Raw genomic sequence first — 23,737 nt, forward strand, 5'->3', positions numbered from 1 at the left:
ATTGCATTCAATTCTTGTCTTCCTGCTGAAGGAAATATGTTATTAAACTTGTAACAGTTCAGAAAAGATTTACAAGGATGTTGCTGGGTTTGGAAGGTATGAGCTATCAGAAGAGGCTGAATAGGCTGGGGCTATTTTCCTTGGTGCATCAGAGGCTGAGGGGTGACCTTTTAGATGTTTATAAAATCATGATAGGCTTGGATAGGGTGAATAACCAAGGTCTTTTTCCCAGGCCAAGGCAGTCCAAAACTAGAGGGGATAAGTTTGAGAGGGGAAATATTTAAAAAGGAGCTAAGGGGCAACTTTTTCACACAGAGGAGGGTGCATATATGAAATGGGTTGCCAGAGGAGGTGAAAGAGACAGGTACAATTACAGGGGAACCTCGATTATCCGAATACTAATTATCTGAAAATCGGATTATCGTAAGGAGATCTCAAGGTCCCAACAGAAACATTACATCAAAGCCATTTGTTCAACACTGATCGCATCTTTTGTTTACAATGATTAGAAGTTCACAGTGATCAGCCCAGGACTGATGGGAACGCAGGCACTGTCTCTAAATGACTGACCTCCCACCTCCTCTCTCTCCCCACACTTTCCCTGAAGTTCTACCCTAAACCCTCCTTCCCCAGATAATCTCTCCAACATTGTCCTGTATAGGGCAAAGGTGGAACTTGTCAAAAAGTTTTGCGCGCATGCACTATTTGGAGACTCACCCCCAAAAGGCAGCAGCAGCAGCCTTGTTGGTGTCTAGTCCAGCTGCCTTGGAGAGGGGGAGGCAGTGTTGGGGGCAGGCGAGTGCTTGCATGCGCAGTGTGCTGCTGCTAATCTCCTGAACAGGGAGCAGACTTAATAGAAAACTCTCAGCACCAGAGGAAAGGCATTGAATCCATTAACTGAATAATCAATTAACCAACTGAAATAGTGTCCGCCCATCTAGTTAGGATAATCGAGGTTCCTCTGTAAACCATTTAAAAGGCACCTGGATGGGTATATGAAGAGGAAGGGTTTAAAGGGATATGGACCAAGTGCTGGCAAATGGGACTACATTTATTTAGGACATCTGGTTGGAATGGAAGGGTCTGTCTCAAGGAGTGTCTGAAACAAGGGAAGTGGGGTAGAGAGTGGGGAGGAAATTCTAGCACTGGGAGCCCAGGGAACTGACGACATAGCACCGCTGATGGAGGAATTCAAACTGGGGACGCTGAAGCGGCCTGCAGCTAGGGGTGCCGCAGATGTTTTGGTGGATTGTAGGCGATTGCAGAGTCAGGGAGGAGTGAGAGCATGTTATTTAGACAGTATTAAAAATCAGAAACTTTAAAGTTTTTTAAAACAAAATTACCTTTAAATTCTGCACTGACAGTTGTCTGAATGTCAGGGGGTCACGCTAACCACAAAATAGTTTTTTTAAAAAAAAATCAGTCTGGGTCAGGTTAGGATAATGTGTGTTTGAGTTTTATTCTACAAAATAGGTCCCACTGATTTCGCTGGCTCAGACCCATTTCTCAACTGGCACTGTCATTGAAAGACAGGATTTGCAGCCTGCTTTGGAATTGCTGATGCGAATTTCCAGGGAGTCCTCTTGTTTTTGCAGAAAGCTGCCGCACAAACGGGAATTCAGGTCCTGTTCTCCACAGCACACGTAAAGCGGAAGGGGTGGTTCGCCCACCCCGCACGTCAGGCCTCCCAGGTTTGTTTCTCAGGAGAAATAGAAAGCGGAAGGAACATGGCATTGAAATCGCAGGCAGTTCTCCAGAAAGCGATCCCTGCCCCGCTCTGTCTCCTCTTCTGGAGAGCTTGCAATTTCTGCATGGCTTTCTTTTTCGCGCTCGCCGCCTACGTGCAGGTCAGTGCCATCTCTCATTCCCCAGGTCAGTGCTATCTCTCATTCCTTGCAAGTCTGCGGGACAAGAAACCTTGCCCCAACACCGAGGGAGCAGGTTGGCATGACAAAGTCCCAACTCCACGATTAGAAAAGCCCCTCGGATTCTTGGCACTTGCTATAACTTCTGTTTACATTGTACTGACTGGGGAGAAATTTAAAAAAAAACCCTCCGACTGTCTCTGTCCACTGAAATGCATGGAGGAGTTCGCCAGTGACCAAGCTGTTGGTCAATTTCCTTCACTCTGGATAATTCCAACTTCTTTGAGGCTACTCCCAGACCAGACTGTAACTAGAAAACTGCATCAGGCCAAATGAGAGTATTTCATGTTTGAAATAAAGTATTGCATCCAAGTGTGACCTGTTGCTGTGCATTCCTGATTATGATTGCTGTTGGCCACGTTTTCAGTTGAGATGGTCCCCAGGCTCTGCAATTCCCTTTTCACGCCTTTGCATCTCATTCTGGCCAAACCCTCGATCATCTGACCTGGCTATCTTCTTGATCTGACCTGATGTCTTATAAATGTCATGGCAACATGAAATGGCTAAATGATCGTTTACTCTGTTAATTTCTTTTTAGATTACTTACAGTGTGGAAACAGGCCCTTTGGCCGTACAAGTCCACACCGACCCACCGAAGCGCAACCCACCCATTCCCCTACATTTACCCCTTTACCTGACACTACGGGCAATTTAGCATGGCCAATCCACCTGACCCACACATCTTTGGACTGTGGGAAGAAACCAGAGCACCCGGAGGAAACCCACGCAGGCACAGGGAGAACATGCAAACTCCACAGTCAGTCACCTGAGTCGGGAATTGAACCCGGGTCTCTGGCGCTGTGAGGCAGCAGTGCTAACCACTGTGCCACCCACTATTGTGCTGTATAAATGTAATTTGTTGTTCTTTTGTGATGAAACAAGTTTAATGTATAATTATATTATTAATATTGGTATTGTTTTGGAACTAGAGACAAACAGATGTGGATTTTGCTGGGAAAGGTCTTTTTAAACAGTCAGAAAGTTTTTCTTGAACACTGACCCGTTTCAAGAAGATGTACCACTTAAATCAAGAGATCCCTGGATGATAAAGGACAAGATCTTTCTACTTTTTAATTTATGACAGATACACAGGTCAAAGCCATTAGTGGTTGTGACTACAGTTCAGAAGAAAACAACGAGTTTAGTTCCCATGAGAAAAGGTTTTCTGTTATCAGTTTGTTCAATTCATTGGAAACAATCACTGGAGCAATAGTGTTTTTCTAGTTTGTGAAACTTCTAAGCCAGGGAGTTTGGGATCTAAATCTTCCTATTAAAATTGGGACCAAAACAGCCTATCGGTATTGTGAAAATGTTATGCCAGACTCCGAGAGGAATTGTTTCTACAGTTCATGAAAAAGAAAGTAGAAGAAGCATGTTTAGTAAAAACTTTAATAAAGATACAGGAGTATAATTTCTCTTGACTTGAGCTAGTGTAATGCATGGTGTTGGAAACATTTCATTTTAATGTTTGAGTTAAGATCTCTGTACTATATTTAGAGCTGGTTTGTTGGGTTTCTTTCTTTTGTGAACAAAGCTTGCATTCTGTGATTAAAGAACATCTGCAGCCCCATATTATAACTAACCACCATGTTAAGGAACTAGAAATCAAAAACAATCAAACTTATGATTTATCAAATCATGATTCATGTTGGGGTCTGCATCATCCAGTAATCCTGTCATCTGTAATCATACTTGAAAAAACAAATAAAAATAGAAACTTATTTTGTAGGGAATGAGTTTAAAGAGATGCTTATTGTCAAAGATAATTGGTAAATGTTCAGGGAAGAGCCCTTTGTTATGTTTGTCATTCTGCAAAAGGATTTTGTGGTTATTTATGATGATGCTTGGTGTTCATCACCACCACAACTGTGAAACGCGCAGCATCCTCAGGTAACGGCACATACTCAATTTAACATCGAAATCCACAAGTTGCTATCAATCATTCCTTTTTGCTCCACTGGATATGGTGATCATGAATTTCATGTGCTTCTATCATATTAATTGTTATCTCATAGCTGGCTTGTGCTTGCAGCTTCCTGGATCTTACAATCTGGAATTTTCTCCCTAAACCTGTTCGCCTTTCTCTTTTTCCATTTAGGGTCTCAATTGTGACAATGCTATGGCTTTAAGGGGTGTGTTTTTATCTTTTGTTTTGTAGTGAGGTTTTAAGATAGAGGCACCAAACTGGCTAGTGAAGGCCCATAAAGTAAATAACTTGGGAGGCCTTCAAAGATATTTTTAAAAGTTGGAACAATAGAAGCAGCCTGGCTGGGTGTGGCCAGCCATCGCATCTACCACTCAATAAAGATCTAAGTACATTGGGATAGCGCATTAAAACATCACAGAAGTGAAAGATTTTATTAAAGTTTGCAAAATCCTTCAGTTTATTTTTTTTTCAGACCCAGATTGACAGAAAGCAGGAGTCAGGTTCTGTGCCGAACAATGGTCATTATTTATTGCAACCAAATAGTTTATGGCTGCAATGTGTCCCTCTAAACTGCATATTAAGGTTTGTGTATGATGATGTGTCAGCACATTGATCTCGGCATTGACATTTGGTTCGGGAATTTGCTGCCACACTTGGATCTTGGAGGCCCATGCAGTTGGAAAGAATATTAGAGGGAATGCTGATGACAGATAAACAATTATGTACTGTTGATATATAACTCTACTAAGTAAAACGCTAACCCTCTTATAAAACACCCCTACTCACAGGTACAGACATACACAAGTAAATGGGTATCATGGGTGGAGGAACAGACTGGGGAGGCTGTTCAATGTCCACAGACTTTGCTGTGATGCTCAATTTGGCTTGTCAGCATTTACTGCTCCTTGAAATTCCTTCTCCAGGTACGTTCACTTGTTTTCAAGAAACAAAGAGTGATAGATTCACACTTATAAGTCACAGCTTACAGCGACTGATGAGGGAAAATAAACTGGCTTTCTTCTGGCTTGAGGTGTTTTTTTTACTGCAGAGAGAAAGGACAGCTCCTACCTTGCTGGAAGTCTGGTGGCTTCTATCCAAACATGAACACCCACAAGCTCTTCAACTACCTGGGAGTCAATCGCAAAGTTGTTGTCAATCAGAAGGCCTTTGTCATTAACAAGGGGACACCACTCCCCAGACCAGTCAGCTACATGTTGCTGGCCAAATCTCCATTCACCCACACCCTTTAGTGTGTAGTTACCTGAGAATACTGTCAGTTTCACAGTTGTGATGGTACAACCATGTAGCTATGTGCAAATAGACACCGCCCTCCGTCCTGCCAGCCTGAACAAACAGCACTGACAGTAAGTGTTCGGTAGCTTACTTTGGAAAAGTATCGCAATCCTTTCCACCGCCCTTGGTTTAAATAAACTTTTTATTTTCCATTTTAGATGACAATCAAAAACATAGTAAAATGAAAAGATATGATCTTTATACTACATTACTTTCTTTTTCCAGCTTTCGCCCATAGCCCTGGAGGCTATGGCAATGCAGATGAATATCTAAATAGTGTTTAAATTAAATAAGGGAGATTCAACCATCCTTTCAGGCTCCTACCACCCTTTTGATGAAGAAACCTCAGCTCAACCCTGCTTTTAACCTTCTACCTTTTAACTTCAATCTCTGCCCTCTATCAATGGACAAATACCCTTCATAAAAGTATCCACTTCTATTAGGTCTCCTCTCAACCTCTGCTGTTCTAAGATAATAACCCCAGCCTTTCTAATCATTCCCCACATATCAGACCATCCAACCCAGGCAGCATCCTAGTAAATCTCCTCTGATCCCAGCCTCTCTAGTGCAATCATATCCTTCTTATAATGCTGTGACCAGAACTGCATATAGTGCACCACTTCTGATTTAACCAGTGTTTCATTCAGTTGAAGGTAACCTCTTTGCTCTTTTATACCATGCTTTTATATGGAGCGGACAGATGGAGAGGAGGAATGGGCGGGGGTTCTTTTTCCAACTCATAGTCCCCAGAATTATAGCTGCAAAGATCTGAAACCCTTACCAACACTGTTGTCACCCTCAAACTCACTCACTTCTATCATCCCCTGTCTACCCTCACATTCCCCAGGCTTTGTAAACTTAATTTCACATTAAACTCTGCTGCTGCCCACATCCTAAATGCACACTGAATCTAATTCACCATCAGCCTGCCCTCATTGACCTTTATTACATCCCAGCCCAACACTGCCTAAATTTAAATATCTCACCAGTTTGCTACAATCCGTCCATGGTCTTTCTTTGTAGCTCCTCTGAATCTAGAAGCATCATTGTTTCCCAAACTCTGGCCTTTTGTGCATCCCATTTTCCATCAGCTCCCATTGTGAGTATGTCCATTAGCTGCCTGGGATCTAACCTCTAGGATTCCCTTAAATCTCTCTAGCTTCTTCTCCTTCTTGTCAGACATTATCTACTTCTCTGTCCAATCTTTTATTCACCTTTTCAAATATCTTTATGTAACGAACTGCTGAATTTTGTCCTGGTTTTGACTCTATGAACTTTAAAGATGGAATATAAAAGTACACAGTTGATGTTCTGTGTGGCTTCAAGTGAGTACAAGGTTATTACAATGGGTGTAAAAGAGGTTTACCAGGATATTGCCTGGATTGGAGTTTAGTAACTATAAGGAGAGGTTGAACAAATTTGGATTGTTTTCGTTAGACCATTGGAGGCTGAGGGGGTGACCTGAAAGAAGTGTATAAACTAATGACAGGCAGGAATAGGGTGGATAGTCCAAGTTATTTTTCCTAAGGGTGTAAATGTCAAATACTAGGGGGCTTTGGTTTAAGGTAGAAGGGGGAATGTTTAAAGGAGAGGTGCGTTTTTTCCACAGAGGGTATAGGTGCCTAGAACATGCTGTCAGGGCAGATGTTGGAAGCAGATACAAAAGCAGCATTTGAGAGGCATTTAGGCAGACACATGAATAGGCAGGGAATAGAGGGATATGGACCATGTACAGGCAGATGGGATTAGTTTAGAATGGCATCAAACTCAGCACAGACATGATGGGCCGAAGGGCCTCTTCCTGTGCTGTATTGTTCTATTTCTATGTTCAGCCCTTGTGAAAGTAGCTTACAGTCACTCATTGCATTGGAATATCTACTTGGCTGAGGTACCAGAGATCAGTTAGCTGCTGTGGAATTGGGTCATCAGAACCAGCAGGAAAGAAAAATAGAGAATATTTTTGTTTGAAATTTATGAATTTATGCTTTGATTAAAGTGCACAGAACATTACCATGGTTCATTACAACACCAGACACAAAGCTGATATTGACAGGGTACTGAAAGTATATTGTGGTGGGGGTTGGGGTGCTGCTTTTTCTGGACAACCAAGGTTTTTGTGCAGTTGTACCTTTTAAAGAAAGTACACCGAAGTCATTGACATGCATATTTGCAGTTCAAAGTCTGGTGAACAGTGAACTTCTGAAATAATTCTGGCTTATTAGCTATTCTATAGTATCTCTGGAATGTATTATGAACAGGTTGCATAATGTTACATGCACTTTGTCAACATGTCTAATGCAAACTGCAATAAGATTTACTCTTGCAGTTATATTTTTTAATTCATATTCCTTACCATCTCATCAATTCTCAACATTTTTGCCATGTCTTTCCTAATTGTGTTGAGATTGATGTGTGCTCCTTTCCTATTTGATAGTTTTACTTCCTTTTGATGGAATACATTGGCCTTTGGTTTCTGGCTAGCACTGATTTAGTTACAACAGACTTATTGTCTGCAGTAATTACAGAGACAGAAACTGACCGTACCATTCATTAGGCTGTGCCTTGACTGCCATCCAGCATGGGGCTAAGGCTCAAACATTGAATGTTTTCAAGAAGATGTTAGACATAGTTCTCAGGGTGAAAGGGATCGGGGCTATGGGAGAAAGTGGAAACAGAGCACTAGGTTGTATGATGGGCTATGATCATGTTGCATGGCAAGCAGACTTGAAGGAACAAATATCCTGTTCCAGCTCCTATTTTCGATGTTTAGTAACTGTCGTTTTTTTCTTGGTATTGAAACACCGCGAGTGCAGTACACTAAGCTCACCATGAGCCATTGTAATGCAACTCGTGTAGCATGATGCTATCAGTCAGGTTTGACATTATGGCAAAACATAGGAAAATTTGACAACACAATAGTGTCTGTACATTTATATAACACCTTGAACATTAAGTATTCCAAGCTATTGCATGCAGGCATTTTACAAAAAGAATTAAGATGCAAAGGGCAACATTAAAGGCAAGTGAGCAAAAGCTTGGTCAAAGAGGTAGATTTTTAAGGAACATCACAAATGAAGGATGCGAGGTAGGTACTGTGTCAGAGAGTTTTAAGGGAATGCCAAAACCTTAGACCCAGGAGCTGGAGCAAGTGAAATGGAGGTTGTTGAAGAGGGAAGAATTAGATAACTGGATAAGTTGTGATACTGAAAGTGGTTACAGATAGGGAGGGCAAGACTACAGAGCAATTTGAAAAGATGGATGGGAATTTTATGACTAATGCTTTTTCTGTCCATGGCCAGAAAAACATTAGTCACTGAGGAAAACTATCATCTGAAGCCCACATATTTTCCTTATGTTATTTCTTTATTTGTGTCAATCTGATCCTTTATAACATTAAGTTCCTAAATTATAACATCTTTTTTGTGACATCAACATTCTAGCAGGGAAAAGGCCAAGATTGTGTCTGCTATTAATAATATAGACATGACACTTACCATAGAAATGTTTCAAGTGAGTTCACAATAATTTAACTTGGTGAAAAAGTGATAACCTTTCAGTCTAAATATTTTTGAAATCTGCAGGAATATGGAGAGAGAACTGGATCAGTTAGGACTATATTCACTAGAGTTTCGAAGAATGAGAAGGAAATCTCATAGAAAGCTTTAAATTCTAACAGGACAGAACAGGGTAAACACAGGAAAATGTTCCCAATGACCAGGGAGTCCAGAATCAGGGGCTACAGCCTAAGGATGCAGGGTAGCTCCTTTAGCTCTGAGAAGAGGAGAAATTTCTTCATCCAGAGAGTGGTGAGCCTGTGGAATTCATTGCCACAGAAAGTAGTTGAGGCCAAACATTGAATGTTTTTAAGAAGGAATTAGGTACCGTTCTGTAAAATTCTATGATTCTGTACGATTCCACCTCAAAACCTTTTTTCAAAACGTTTTTTTTTCTCATTTGTCACAGATTAATGATCCAGATGCAGGAATATGGATTGTAAGTATGTTTGATTCTCGTTTGGATTTTTTAAAGAATTGTCCAGTAACATGTATTTATGGATGTTCAGCAAAACACAAATGAACCTGTCATTATAAATCACCTTTAATTGACCCCTTTTCGCCAACAGGTTGCCTACGTAATCCCTGCTGTATTGTCCTTCCTCGTTGGGTTGAATCCACCAATCACAGGTATATAGCACATTGTCACTAAGTCGGCATCTCCATTATACTTACTGCTGAATTGAAAGATTGATTGTGTGTTGACTCTCATTGAGTCATACAGCACGGAAATAGACCCTTTGGTCCAACCAGTTCATGCCAAACATAATCCCAAACTGAACTAATTCCGCCTATCTGCTCCTGGCCCGTATCGTTCCAAATTGTTCCTATTCACATACTTATCCAAATGTCTCTTAACTGTTGTAATTGTGCCCAAATCCACCACTTCCTCAGGAAGTTCATTTAACACGCGACCCACCCTCTGTGTATAAAATATGTCCCTCATGTCTCTACTAAATCTCTCTCCTCTCACCTGAAAAATGTGCCCCCTTGTCTTAAAATACCCCATCCTACAGAAAAGGCAACTACCAGTAACCCTATTTATAACCCTTAATATTTTATAAACCTCTATATGGTCACCTCTCAACCTCCTACGCTCCAGCAATAAAGGTTCCAGCCTGCCCAGTCTTTCTTTGGAACTGAAACCTCCCATACCTGGCAATGTCCTGGTAAACCTCTTCTGAACCTTATCCAGCTTAATAATATCCTTCTTATAACTGGGCGACCAGAACTGGGCACTATATTCCAGAAGCGACCTCACCAATGTCCTACACAACCTCAACATGGCTTCCCAACTCTTACACCCAAAAGACTGAGCAACGAAGACAAGCGTGCTAAAATACCTTTTGGTTCCTTCTATATGTGACGCAAATTTCAAAGAATTATGTACCTGAACTCCTCAGTCTCTCTATTCTACAACACCACCCAAGGCCCTACCATTAATTATATAAGTCCTACCCGTATTTATTGTATCAAAATGCAATACTTCACATTTGTCCAGATTGTACTACATCTCCCACTTTTCAGCACATTGACCCAGTTGATCAAGATCCCTTTGTAATCTTAGAAAGCCTTTATCACATCCACTATGCCACCAATTTTTGTGCCATCCGCAAACTTACTAACAATGCCTTCATATTCTCATCCAAATCATTTATAAAAATGACAAACAACAGAAGACTCAGAACCGATCCCTGTGGAACGCTGCTGGTCACAGGTCTCCAGTCCGAAAAACAACCCTTCACCATCACTTTCTGTCTCCTGCTGTTAAGACAATTATCTATCCAACTGGCAAGCTCACCCTGAATCCCATGTGACCTAACTTTACTAATTAGTCCCTGTTTATGAAAAACCTCATAGTGTTACTACCCTCCCTAACACTGCAACATCCTCAAGTTCCACAGCCCTCTGCCATTCCTACGCTTGCCTAGTATGGCCTCTTGCATATTCCAAGTTTCATTGCTGTGCTGTTGGCAACTGTGCTTTCAGTTGTCTGGGACCCATGGATTGGAAATCTCTCTCCACATCTCTACGGCTTTCCTTTTAAGTTGCTCCTTAAAACCTACCTCTTTAGCCAAACTTTTGTTTGTCTCTGCCACTCAGAGTCAAATTTTGTTTGCTGACACTTCTGTAAGGCTCCTTGGTGCATTTTAATAGGTTAATAAGTTTGTCTTTATTCATTCTCAGGATGTGAGTGTCACTGGCTCAGCCAGCATTTGTTAACAATCCCTAGAGTCTTGGCTGTGGGTCTGGAGTCACATGTAAACCAGAATTTCCTTCCCCCAGATGAGAAAACCTGATGGGTTTTCTACAATAGACAATAGTTTCATGGTCATAGTTAGACTTTTATTTCCAGATTTTTTTGTCTATATTAAAAGGCGTCTGGATGGGTATATGAATAGGAAGGATTTGGAGGGATATGGGCCAGGTGCTGGCAGGTGGGACTAGATTGGGTTGAGATAGCTGGTCGGCATGGACAGGTTGGACTGAAGGGTCTGTTTCCATGCTGTATATCTCTATGACTATGACTCTATTGAACTCAAATACCACCGTTTTGCTATAGTGGGATTTGAACCTGGGTCCCTTGTCAGATCCACACCCCCCACCAACCCAACCTCCACCCCCGGCACCTTCCCCTGCAACCGCAGGAAATGTAAAACTTGCGCCCACACCTCCACACTCACTTCCCTCCAAGGCCCCAAGGGATCCTTCCATATCCGCCACAAGTTCACCTGTACCTCCACACACATCATCTATTGCATCCGCTGCACCCGATGTGGCCTCCTCTATATTGGTGAGACAGGCCGCTTACTTGCGGAACGCTTCAGAGAACACCTCTGGGCCGCCCGAACCAACCAACCCAATCACCCCGTGGCTCAACACTTTAACTCCCCCTCCCACTCCACCGAGGACATGCAGGTCCTTGGACTCCTCCACCGGCAGAACACAACTACACGACGGCTGGAGGAGGAGCGCCTCATCTTCCGCCTGGGAACCCTCCAACCACAAGGTATGAATTCAGATTTCTCCAGCTTCCTCATTTCCCCTCCCCCCACCTTGTCTCAGTCGGTTCCCTCAACTCAGCACCGCCCTCCTAACCTGCAATCCTCTTCCTGACCTCTCCGCCCCCACCCCACTCCGGCCTATCACCCTCACCTTGATCTCCTTCCACCTATCCCACCTCCATCGCCCCTCCCCCTAGTCCCTCCTCCCTACCTTTTATCTCAGCCGGCTTGGCTCTCTCTCTCTTATTCCTGATGAAGGGCTTATGCTCGAAACGTCGAATTCTCTATTCCTGAGATGCTGCCTAACCTGCTGTGCTTTGACCAGCAACACATTTGCAGCTGTGATCTCCAGCATCTGCAGACCTCATTTTTTACTCTCTGGATCAATTGCCTCCCCTCAGTAAATTTTATGCACATAAGTTATATAAATGTTGGTTGCTGTGGAATGTTTTTATGCAGATTTGACGAGTGTTTGGTCTTAATGCTTATAAAGTGTGTTAAAGACTGAGAAATTTTTGCTTCAGTTCTAATGTCCACAGGGAAAGAAACACTGTCAGGTCCTTGTCACTAAATTGGCCATCTAAACCTGAAAAGCTGTAACAGAACTGGTATGGAAAATGGAAATATCCTATTGCATTTGTTATTTCTCTGCCACGAGGTTAGCTGCTGCAACTAACCTGATTAGTCCACTCTTAGCCCACTCATTCCTGATGAAGGGCTTTTGCCCAAAACACAATTATCCTGCTCCTTGGATGCTGCCTGACCTGCTATGCTTTCCCAGCACCACCCACTAGACTCTAAACTCCAGCATTTGCAGTACTCACTTTCGCCTAGCCCACTCTTAACCTGTACCATATTCTTGAAAGGTAATTTCCTACATTTATCAGTTCCTTGCTTTCTCTAAGTACGTGGTCATTTGTCCTGAATGATGATGACCCATTCATGCTTACTTGATAGAGATTTATAAGATGATCAGGGAATACATAGAGTAGACAGTCAGAGACTTTTTCCCCGGGTACAACAGAGTGTTACAAGGGGATATAAATTTAAGGTGAAGGGTGGAAGGTATGGGGGGATGTCAGGGGTAGGTTCTTTACCCAGAGAGTGGTGGGGGCATGGAATGCACTGCCTATGGGAGTGGCAGAGTCAGAATCATTGGTGACCTTTAAGCGGCAATTGGATAGGTACATGGATAGGTGCTTAAGCTAGGACAAATGTTCGGCACAACATCATGGGCTGAAGGGCCTGTTCTGTGCTGTATTGATCTATGTTCTATGCTTCTAGTCTAAAAGTGATCTTCTTTCATTTGCTGATTAAGCAGCTTGTGACTGAGCTGTTGTCAGATTTCCCTTTAATGCTGGTTCTGATTTCCTGAACATTATTCAGTGCAAGTGTGTTCCTTAGTTCTGTGTTCAAAGCCCTGTCATCCCCAGAATAGATTCATAGAGGTTTACAGCACAGAAAAAAACCCCTTTGGCCATCGAATCTGCACCAGTCAAAAACAGCCACCTAACTATTCTAATCCTATTTTCCAACACTTGTATGCTTTGGTATCACAAGTCTAGATTAGAGTGGTGCTGGAAAAGCACAGCAGGTCAGGTAGCATCCGAGGAGCAGAAAAATTGACGTTTCGGGCAAAAGCCCTTGCCTTCCTGATGAAGGGCTTTTGCCCGAAACGTCAATTTTTCTGCTCCTCGGATGCTGCCTGACCTGCTGTTCTTTTCCAGCACCATTCTAATCTAGACTCTGGTTTCCAGCATCTGCAGTCATTGTTTTTACCTTGGTATCACAAGTGCACATCTAAATACTTCTAAAATGTTATGAGAACTTCTGTCTCTACCACCTTTACAGACAGAGAGTTCCAGATTCCCACCATCCTCTGGGTGGGATAAAGGTTTTTCCCACATCTTCCGTAAATCTCCTGCCCTTTACCGTAAATTTATGTCGACGGTCATTGATCCCATCACCAAGGGGAAAAATTTCTTCCAAATTCTATGATTTCAGTCTATTATGTTTCACATGCAATGTTAGGCAATTTCTCTGGCCAATGTGTGTTACAAATGACCCCTAAACAAATGCCCTCGCTGCACAGTTATACCATTTTGATTGGTGCTTTTTGTAGTTATCTTTTTGCACACTCAGTAGTTGCGTGCAAAGAATAGAGAATGGTAAAGAAATTAGAAATGTATTGAACTAGCATTGAGTATCCCAGGTACTGTACCATAGTGGTCATGCTATTGGATAAGCAATGCAGAGGACTGGATGAATGATCCAAAGATATAAGTTGCTGCCATGATGGCTGGGGCATTTGCATTCAGTGAATTAAGTAAACCTGAGACAAAATGAAATAATCTCGGTGTTGGTGTTGAAATTACTGGATTGTCATTAGAAATCCATCAGATTCACTAACGTCCTTGATGGAATGATTGATAGATTCTTGTTGTCTCGAGGAATTAAGGGCTACAGGAATTAAGGGCTGGGAAGTGGAGTTGAAACGCCCATCAGCCATGATTGAATGGCGGAGTGGACTCGATGGGCCGAATGGCGTTACTTCCACTCCTATGTCTTATGGTCTTATGGTCTTATGCGATCTGTCATCTTTAAGCAGTATGGCTAATATGTGACTTTAGACTGATAGCAATGCGATTGATTCTAAACTGCCCTTTGAAGTGGTGGCAGCGAGCTACTTGGTTGTGTCAGTTGGCTACCAAAAATGTGAAAAGAACAAGACAAGGTCTGCTTCCTGGTATTGACTGATGCATCGGATATGCCAAAGGCCACACCCAACCATGTCAATCCTGCAAAAAAGCCTCCTCGCTAACCTCTGGGGACATGTGCCAAAATTGACTAACAGTCTAGTTGAGCAACAGCTTGATATGGTAATAATTACTGAATTATATTTGTTCATTAATATCCAAGATTTCTCTATCACCAGCTCCCATCTTATCCCATCGGCAGAGCAGACATATCAGAAATGATGGTACAGTGGTAGTGAGTCAAGAGACAGTGACCCCTAGAGGTCCTCAACATTGACTGTAGATACTATGAAATCAGAGCATCAAATCACACATAGATAAGGAAATATCTTACTGATTGCCATCTACCACCAAATTCCATGGATTGATACATCTCCATGTGTTCCAGTCCCCATAGAGAATATCAATGTTTAAAAAGAAATTAAAAATCTCATTTCTTTGTTAAAAAAATGAAGCTCTAAAATTCCATGATTTAAATAAGTAAAATGAACTATGTCAAGCAAAACAGTGTAAAAAAAGACTACTTTAGCACAATGAAACACCATCAGCTACACTTTAAAATGAGATCCTGTACTGAACATTCCCTTTCCGTTTATCGTTCTCCTTAGAAAGTCTTTGGCTACTCATGTGATTCTTGAAGGTTATCCACTTCCTTGGAAATTTGTCAGTGTTTTGCCCAGTTGCCTTATAAACATTTGAGACTTTTTCAATGCTGGACCGAGCCTTACATATTGCCTTGAACAGAAAATTTCAAAAATACTGTGCATTTTGTTGGCTTTCTGCTCTAGTTCACAGCTGGTTTACAGTCTTGAGAGATCCTCTCTCTCTTTCTGAACTCAGGGCTTACAAATTGCAAACAAGTCAGGCTAACTGCCTTTCAATTCTGTAGGTTTTGCCCTCTAGCCTCAAATTAGGCAAATCCTCCAACTTCTTTTCTCCTTATGATTGCTGTCTTTAAGCTGAGTGGGAACTCTCACCTTTATTCTGTGCAGTTAATGATAAAGTTAGCATTTATTCTTCTTAAGGTGCCAGCTAGGCTCATACTTATCCTGTTTCATTCCACCGACTTCCAGTTATCCGCAAACTACACAAGATCAAACTATAACTACCTCTGTGTGTGCTACCCCGGGTTTTTAAGAATGCAGGGTTGACCTTTTATCTTAAATAAAGCTTAAATTACAGCATCTGTGCTATCAGAAGATCTGATTCAGCTACAGAATCTCAGAGCACAATTAAATACTCACTGTCATCTCTCTCATTGTTCTTGGGTTTCTAACTAAGTGTCCTGTTTAAAATCATCTCAAACGTTCACTGGCACCAATCCATGTTTTTAATCCAAAGGAGCTCTTTCACAATTGATGGACTTGGTAAAGGGAGGAACAACCTGGATGATACTTAGCCTCATTACTGCTCTCCTGTCTTTCGGTCAGAGGATTGTGGATTCACACTCCAGTCTGGAAATATAGCATGTAGTCTAAGTTAATACTGCTGCCATCTTTCACATGTGAAGTTAAACCTTCATAGATGGCATAGTTCTGAAGAGCAGGTACGTTCCTTTGAAATGTGCAGCAGCTTTTAACTAACTAATCACTATCACTGAGACAAATGAATCAGTCATTTATCATATTATCATTTGTGGGACCTTCCTGTGTACAAATGGTTTAACAGCAGTTCCTTTCGTTACAAGACTGCAAACATGTCAAAGACACACCTGTGACTGAGAAATGGTTTTGGGTGTCTCGAGTCTGTGAAAGGGATCCTATGTAATTGCAAGGTTTTTCATCCATTCCGGTGGCAGCAGTGAAAGGGATGGGATAGACTTTGAAGTTGCTTATCTGAAATGGTGCTCTTGTGTCTCTCATCATCATTTTTACCTTCTAACCTCTTGTAGACAACTTCATCTGGAGAAGTCTCTCAGAATTGCACATGTACATGTGTTCCATGGTAGCAATCCTGTGGGGTTGGCGGCTTCATCAAGCTTCAACAAACAACATTTTCCAAGAGGAGGAAGGACGGTACACAACTTCCATTTTCACAACATTACTGACACAATCAATAACATTTCGCCTCACGTCAGTCACTCATTTAAAAGCAAACGTGTTTGAGTATTGTGAAAGGAGAGACATTACTGAAGCTTTCCATCTTGCACATAGGAGGGTGTTTGTAAGAATGCCAGATTTCAACTTATACTGAAGGGATTCTCTCCAAACAAAAGAAATATGTTCAAACCTTGTGCCTTTTTCCCAGGGAGCCTATGGAGCCCTTTTATTTGTCCAACACCTCAACCAATCAGTATTCGTGCCCCTCCAGCCCCACCGCTTCCCCCCCCCAAGCATCCTTCTCCTCTGTATGAATAGCTGTGATCATTTGAAATTTGGCATTCTTGTGTTTGTCCTGATCAGTTCAAGTTGAAGAGCTTTGGCAACAGATCTCTTTTCAGCAATAATCAATCACAGTTGGTTCATTTTCTACCTTAAATATCCTTTATAAGTGAAATTAATCCCACATGCCCTCACTTAGTTTAATTTTTGCCCTTTTAGATCTTTGCAAGTCATGTGGCACGATGGTTCAGTGATTAGCACTGCTGCCTCACAGCTCCAGGGACTCGGGTTCGATTCTCACCTTGAGCTATTCCCGTGTCTGCGTGGGTTTCCTCTGGGTACTCCGGTTTCCTTGCTCAATCCAAAGATGTGCAGGTCAGGTAAATTGGCCATGCTAAACTGCCTGTAGTGTTAGGTGCATTAGTCAGGGGTAAATGTAGGTGAATGGGTCTGGATGGGTTACTCTTAGGAGGATCGGTGTGGACTTGGTGGGCCAAGTGGCCTGTTTCTATGCTGTTTAGAATCTAATCTAAATGCACTATTCTTTGACAGAGCTTGATGCTCCCTGGTCTAATATCCAGGCTGATGATGTTCTAGCAGCTTGGCAATCTACACAGTAGACTGGGTAACTTTGCTGTTAATCTTCAGTTTGGCTCACTTGGTACCACTTGCAGCTGTGAATAAGAAGATTGTGAACATCTGAAATGTCATGTATTCCAGGGTGACACTATAGTATGATGAGGTGATGTATTGTCGAGTGTGTCATGCTGGAAGAACACAGCAGGTCAGGCAGCATCCGGGGAGTAGAAGAATCGATGTTTTGGGCATAAGCCTTTCACCAGGAACAGCTTCCTAATGAAGGGCTTATGCCCGAAACATTGATTCTCCTGCTCCTCGGATGCTGCCTGACCTGCTGTGCTTTTACAGCACCATACTCTCGACTCTGATCTCCAGCATCTGCAGTCCCCACTTTCTCCGTGGAGTGGTGTATTGTCAGAGATGTCAATTTTCAGATGATGTGTTTAAATGAGGTCTGTCTGGTCGGTCTGCTAGTTGTAAAAGATCCCATGGCTATTTGTGGGACTGAGCCATGTCCCAGTTGGGTTCCCCTGTAAAACAAGTAGCTGCACTTCAATAAGCAGTAAAGTGCTTAGCACTGACCCAAGGACAGGAGAAGATGTTGAATTGCAAGTTATTTTTCTCTAAATGCTGGTGTGAATTAACTTTGAGAAGAAGTTCAGGATGTGGGAATGCTGTCCTTTTTTATATTGGACTTCTGCAACTTTTCTCAGTTTACGAGAGTATAAGTTCCTTATTACATGAGATCTCATTATAAAATGTATTCAATAATTGTTTTGCTACCTTTAAGTCACAAAGTTGTTTTGTACTAATTTTGTTACTGTGGTTTTCTCACAGGGAGTTTCTGGGATTAGTTATTATCGTTATTTGGACTCTTTTGTGTCGACATTCGGGGAAGTGAGTACAGCCCAATATCTTTCAAACAAGCCGTCTGACAGATTGAATAATTCATACTCTAGATTCGATCAAATGTATTCATTCCAATGATATTCTGTCCAAAATCTCCAAAATTAGTTTTTAGTTTCACACTGGCTGACCACGAGCTTATGCTTTCTAATATAGCGTTACCACAGATAGAGGAAGCAGCTGACTATGAATCTGGAAGCTTTCATCCTTCAGAACAATTGGATCCTAAAATATTGTCACCTCATCAACGAATCTTCATTCAGATTCATTGGTCTTATTTGAAGGACAGTTTCATAGGATAATAATATTGTGTTCTGTATCCAGTACTGCTGTTTGTTATACAAAAAGTCATGTTGGTCTTAAAGGGCCATACTAGATGCTAAACATTGCAGGTGTTTCAAACCACAGACTACCCAGAGGGTATCCACTAGTCCTTCAAAAATGCATCTACCTCTCCATATTTATGAAAATATGAGTTAAATTTCACTTATTCCATCATTCAGCTTCATTATGATTTTTTACAGAATACAACCAGATAAGTAGCAAAATCTGGCACCCTCTAATGAAGCAAATGCACCCATAACTTTTTTCCAATTCTCACATTGTTGTGTGCAAATTGGGTATTGGGTTTACCGATACAACAAGCTGGCTGCATTTAAATATGTGATGCTTTATATATGTGGTTCTTATGGCCACGGGATATTGTATAATTGTAAATTTTAATTTTTGAGAATAATAACACATATTGCGTTTAAGAAAGTCAGTTGGCTCTATTGACTTTTTTTTAATATTGAACTTGCATTTATTTCATTCTACATTTCTTTTAAATGTGAATCCTCATTTACATGAGATATTTATTGTAATTCCTCTGTTTGATGATTGTCTTGCTACTTTCAAATCACAAACTAGACAAATAGTTCAGCCCTGTAACTTGGAAGGCTGTGATATCTATTAATGAGTGATTCCAGTTTCAGGATAACTTAGAGATATATGAGACAATATTTATCATTTTGTGATTACTGATTACAAAATTGTATCTGTGGAAGAATTGTCAAATCATTTGGTTTCTGTGTTTGGTTGGAGAACCCTCTCTCCCTGTGCTTTCTGCCGTCAGCCTGCAGCCCATCTCATTTCCATGTGCATTCTTGATGAATGTACCGATAAATCTTGGTGTATAAGTCTACCTCTTCTTCCAGTTTTTTGCACATACTAAATGAATAATTCTAATTTGCCCAATCTTTTCAGTCACAACACACCATTCTTGTCTGAGTCGTCATCTTTAATTTTTATCCCCCTCAATATATGTTTATTTACCAGTAGCTTTATAGCTGGGCCTAAGTGATCAAGCCAGTGATCACTGGCTGTGTTGTTCAGATGCACAAGACTAACCAGTTGGTGATTAAACACAGTCTTTGAATAGAGTTATTCACAAAGTGAAGCATTAAAGGTATGTATCTCCTGACTGCACTGTACCTAAGCCAACAGTGCTGGTAACTGTTCCTTTGTATAAGATGAAGTAATCATTGAATAAATGCCTTCATCTGTATGGACTTAGCCCCATTTCATACAGTCTGAGGCAGGAGGTCAATGGTCAAATCCCATCTGCTCCAGAAATGTGTTGTAACATCTCCGAACCAGTTAATTTAAGAAAAATCCAAACTCATGCCCAGTCTTTACATTGGAAGCATTTCAAAATGGTAATTGCCCACACTGGATGAGTTGATACTTAACGTAGACGCTGACCCACATTTTAAAGAGATTTTTTGAGGTTTTGAAGGTCACTGTGAATGTTCATCTCTGATATGTTGAAGTACAATAGTAGTGCAGAAAGGAATACTTTAAAAGGCAAAGTGCTTCCCCATTAACTTGAACGCGTGAAAACCTATAGGATGAATGTTTCTTGATCCTGAAAATCAGTCGGTGATTAAAGAAACCAAACACACGTTTCACTATGTGAATTTGTCTAATTAAAAGCTGACAGCTATATATCGCCTGACTTCACTTGATCCTGTGCTGGTAGCTTCTCTTTTTATGGGCTCAAGTAACCATCAAAATAAACGTCCTTTGCCAAATGTACTCAACTTCAGTTAATGCAGTCAGCAATCTGAGGGTTCTTGTGGTGTGGTGGTAGTGTGCTAACCTCTGAGGCAGAAGATCATGATTCAAATCCTAACTGCTCCAGAGGAATTTAAGAAAAATTCAAACAATATTCTAGGCCGTGATGCCAACATCCCATGAATTAATAAAAATAAAGCCAGCAATTTGTAGATTATTTTGGTGGAGGGGTAATGTTCCTCTGAGTCAGGAAATCTGGGTTCAGGTCTCACTGCATCAGAAGTGTATGTGAAGAGGTTGAGTTAAAATAACATTCAACAATTTTTGCATGATTGTAATGGCTCATACTGATGAGAACCTAAAATATTTATGCTGAGTCATGGTGTAGATTCCAGCTCCCAGTAATCTAGTTAAAAAGAAATCACTGAATCACAGGTTTCAGCCAACAAATGTATTACTTAGAGTATTATTCCATTGTGTAATCTCAGATAGAGATGAAATGAATAAGATTCTGTTCTATTGTGCAGGCATCTTGGTGGCTTCAGGCTTTCCATTGCAGTTCTCATTACAGTCCTACCATTCATAACATGGCTATATTACTACATCAATAAAGAGCTACGAGCATCCTGGCCAGATCACTGCAGGAACACCATTTAAACAGGAGATTAAACCAACAATCGGACCACGTGAAGAGCTTTGAACAAGTTTGAAATGGATTGAACCTAAAACTGAAGAAATGGTTTTTATTTGTTCTTCAGGGCTGCCAGTCCAGCTGATTTAGATATGCGAAAGAAAATTACTCTTCTCTATTTTGTACTTAATTTAACTTGTAATTAATACTAAATTATGTTAATTTTATAATGTATGTGTCAATTTGACATCTGTGAATCAGAAGGTTTCAAATCAAAACCACACTATAGGTCTTCAGCATTTTGTCTGTGTTGAAACATTTTTGCAATGGCGTTTTCACTGCCTTGGCAGTTTGAGCTAAACGCTATTATGTTTGATATCATGGGCAGCAATAAGACTTAGATCTCAAAATTTCTATCTGCAATGAATGTACAACAATGTTTAGGATCATTTCATAATTGCCGGGTCTAACAAGCTCATCCTTTACAGCAGGTGCTATAGATCTAACAGAAAGCAACAAGTTTGCTGTGCCTAATGGATTTACTCAACTTTGTTTTGGAAAAGTGTATTTTTGTATATCCAGAATGGAGGGTAGGTCCATCTGTAACATAATGTAATTGTGAATTAGATACTGTATTTTGATTGAAGTCAACAGTTGTAAACTTTACTGTAGGATATTTCTAATGAGGAAACAGCTTTGTTGACATCATTATATAATTAGATTCCCTACAGTGTGGAAGCAGTCCATTTGGCTCAACAAGTCCACACTGACCCTCCAAAGAGTAACCCACCCAGAGCCATTTCCCTCTGACTAATGCTCCTAACATCATGGGCAGTTTAGCAGGGCCAATTCACCTGACCCGCACATTTTGTCATGGAATATGGGAGGAAACCCACACAGATGTGGGGAGATTGTGCAAACTCCACACAGACAGTCGGTCACCCGAGGCTGGAATCGAACCCAGGTCCCTGGTGCTATGAGGCAGCAGTGCTAACAACTGAGCCACTGTATCACCCTATATAATGCTATTCCTTTTACACAATCTTGCTGATTACTGCAGTTGTAAGCTTGATGTCATATTTCTGTGCTTGTCTCACCAAATCTAACTCACACGGAAATCATTTTATTCAGTCATTTCCACACTTTGAACAATTTTTGTCCCACAAATGTGCTTTACATGAGTGATGACTAAAGCTGGGCATGACCTACTCAAATACAAACTAAAATGAATTTAAAATATCTAGTTGAACACCATTTGAAATGGAAACTTAAGTTCATATGTATTGCTTCTCAACCTCACCAGCCCTGAAAAACTGTTTTTTTATTTACCAAATGTTGGATTTCTCAATTATGATAAAAGTCACATTTTTTTCATTTTATTGAGTAAATGTGTTGTACTTTCAATTCCATGTATCTGTTTTAATTATTTATTTTGCTCTTTGTGAAATTTAATTAAAATGTAAAGATCATATCTCGTGCATTTTACTTCCTAGTTCATTCTTCATCTGAGAATCCTGATGTATTCTGCTTAACCTGCTCCGTGATACTGCTGTTACGGAAACATGGCGATTTCCCTTGACTGGGAACCAGATTCAAACAGATGTTAGAAAGTGGAAGTCTACGAAGATTGCTAGATTTTTGTGGGTAGTTTTCTTTGAGGATAACAGTAAATGCTGACCTCAATCTGGGCCGCTGCCTTCCAAAAATGATTCTTACTACTGTTAACTTCAGAGAGACAATTATGCTTTAGAGAGAGAGAAAGATGTTTTTTTTTAAAACCTATTGAATAGAATAGAGACGTGTAAACAAAACAACCTCACAAAATCAGATTCCAGCTGATCAGACTTTCAAAAATTGATTCACAGGATGTGTGTTTTGACAAGCATCTGAAATTTATTTTGAAGCCTTTGGAATGTTTGATTCTGTTTTCAGACACATCATTTGAGATTGGATGTGCTGGAAAGAGAATTTACTTTCCATATTGTTATCTGTCTCCACACAAGGTCAAACGTGAACTTGTTTATGATTAAGTCAATAGTAAACTTTTCAGTCAAAGCTTTAAATACTGATCTATATTGTCGGGCACTTCCTCAATTTGAATTTGCTGGTTAGCTATAAATCTATCTGATTTACAATCTATAACGGTTCTACTACCAACCAAGCAATGGCCTAATTTTAGTTGAAAAGAATAAACATATCACAACTGTAAAGTGAGAAAAATAAAATGATAAATTATAAAATGTTATATTTTACTCCATTTGTGCTGTTAGGATTGCCGTGCCTCAGAACACTGACAATGCTATCTATACGCTGGCTGTTCCTTCCACTATCATGCTACATAGCTATGATTCCAAATCAGCTGATTGTCAGTCAATGTCAAATGGAAGCCTTGTGAGAATGTTAAACATGTTTCAAGATTTCTCAGAAAAGAGAACTTCTGCATTTTTATACTGGCCTTTCTGAGTTCAGCTTGTCCCAAGGCATTTAACCATGATTAGTCACTATTTTAATGTAAAGGCAACACAGCAGCCATGTTCCCACAAACACTAAGTGGCTAATGAACAGAGACTTATTTTTGGTTGGTGATGCTGGTTCAGGGATGAAAATTGACCAGGACCCTTGAGTTCTCCAGCTTTTCAAAAAGATTGTCTTAGTTTATCAGGTATTACCTCTCATAATGCAGCACTGATACTGTTCGAAGATAATGTGCTGAAATGTTGAGTAAGACTTGAAAGCAAAACTTTTCAAATCAGAAAGTGAGCAAGAAACCTGGGACAAGATTTGA

The 23,737-nt window shown here is 40.8% G+C and overlaps 1 protein-coding gene across 1 annotated transcript; it reads left to right on the forward strand.

Annotated features, from left to right (window-relative positions):
• Positions 1-1,686: 1,686 nt before the first annotated feature.
• Positions 1,687-22,275, forward strand: tmem220 (transmembrane protein 220). Its single transcript, XM_060844606.1, has 6 exons — positions 1,687-1,847; positions 9,109-9,138; positions 9,269-9,329; positions 16,352-16,475; positions 18,198-18,257; positions 20,849-22,275. Exons 1-6 carry the CDS (start codon positions 1,728-1,730, stop codon positions 20,976-20,978), a joined length of 525 nt encoding a protein of 174 aa, XP_060700589.1. The 5' UTR covers positions 1,687-1,727; the 3' UTR covers positions 20,979-22,275.
• Positions 22,276-23,737: the final 1,462 nt, after the last annotated feature.

This window comes from Hemiscyllium ocellatum, chromosome 25, assembly GCF_020745735.1.
Source record: "Hemiscyllium ocellatum isolate sHemOce1 chromosome 25, sHemOce1.pat.X.cur, whole genome shotgun sequence".
In the NCBI taxonomy this organism is placed as follows: Eukaryota; Metazoa; Chordata; class Chondrichthyes; order Orectolobiformes; family Hemiscylliidae; genus Hemiscyllium; species Hemiscyllium ocellatum.

Bases quoted from the DNA above. Each gene is read 5' to 3' on its own strand.
- tmem220 (XM_060844606.1), top strand. From the start codon at position 1,728: ATGGCATTGAAATCGCAGGCAGTTCTCCAGAAAGCGATCCCTGCCCCG. The intron at 9,139-9,268 runs GTAAGTATGTTT...TTTCGCCAACAG, and splicing joins CAGATGCAGGAATATGGATT to GTTGCCTACGTAATCCCTGC. The intron at 18,258-20,848 runs GTGAGTACAGCC...TCTATTGTGCAG, and splicing joins TTGTGTCGACATTCGGGGAA to GCATCTTGGTGGCTTCAGGC.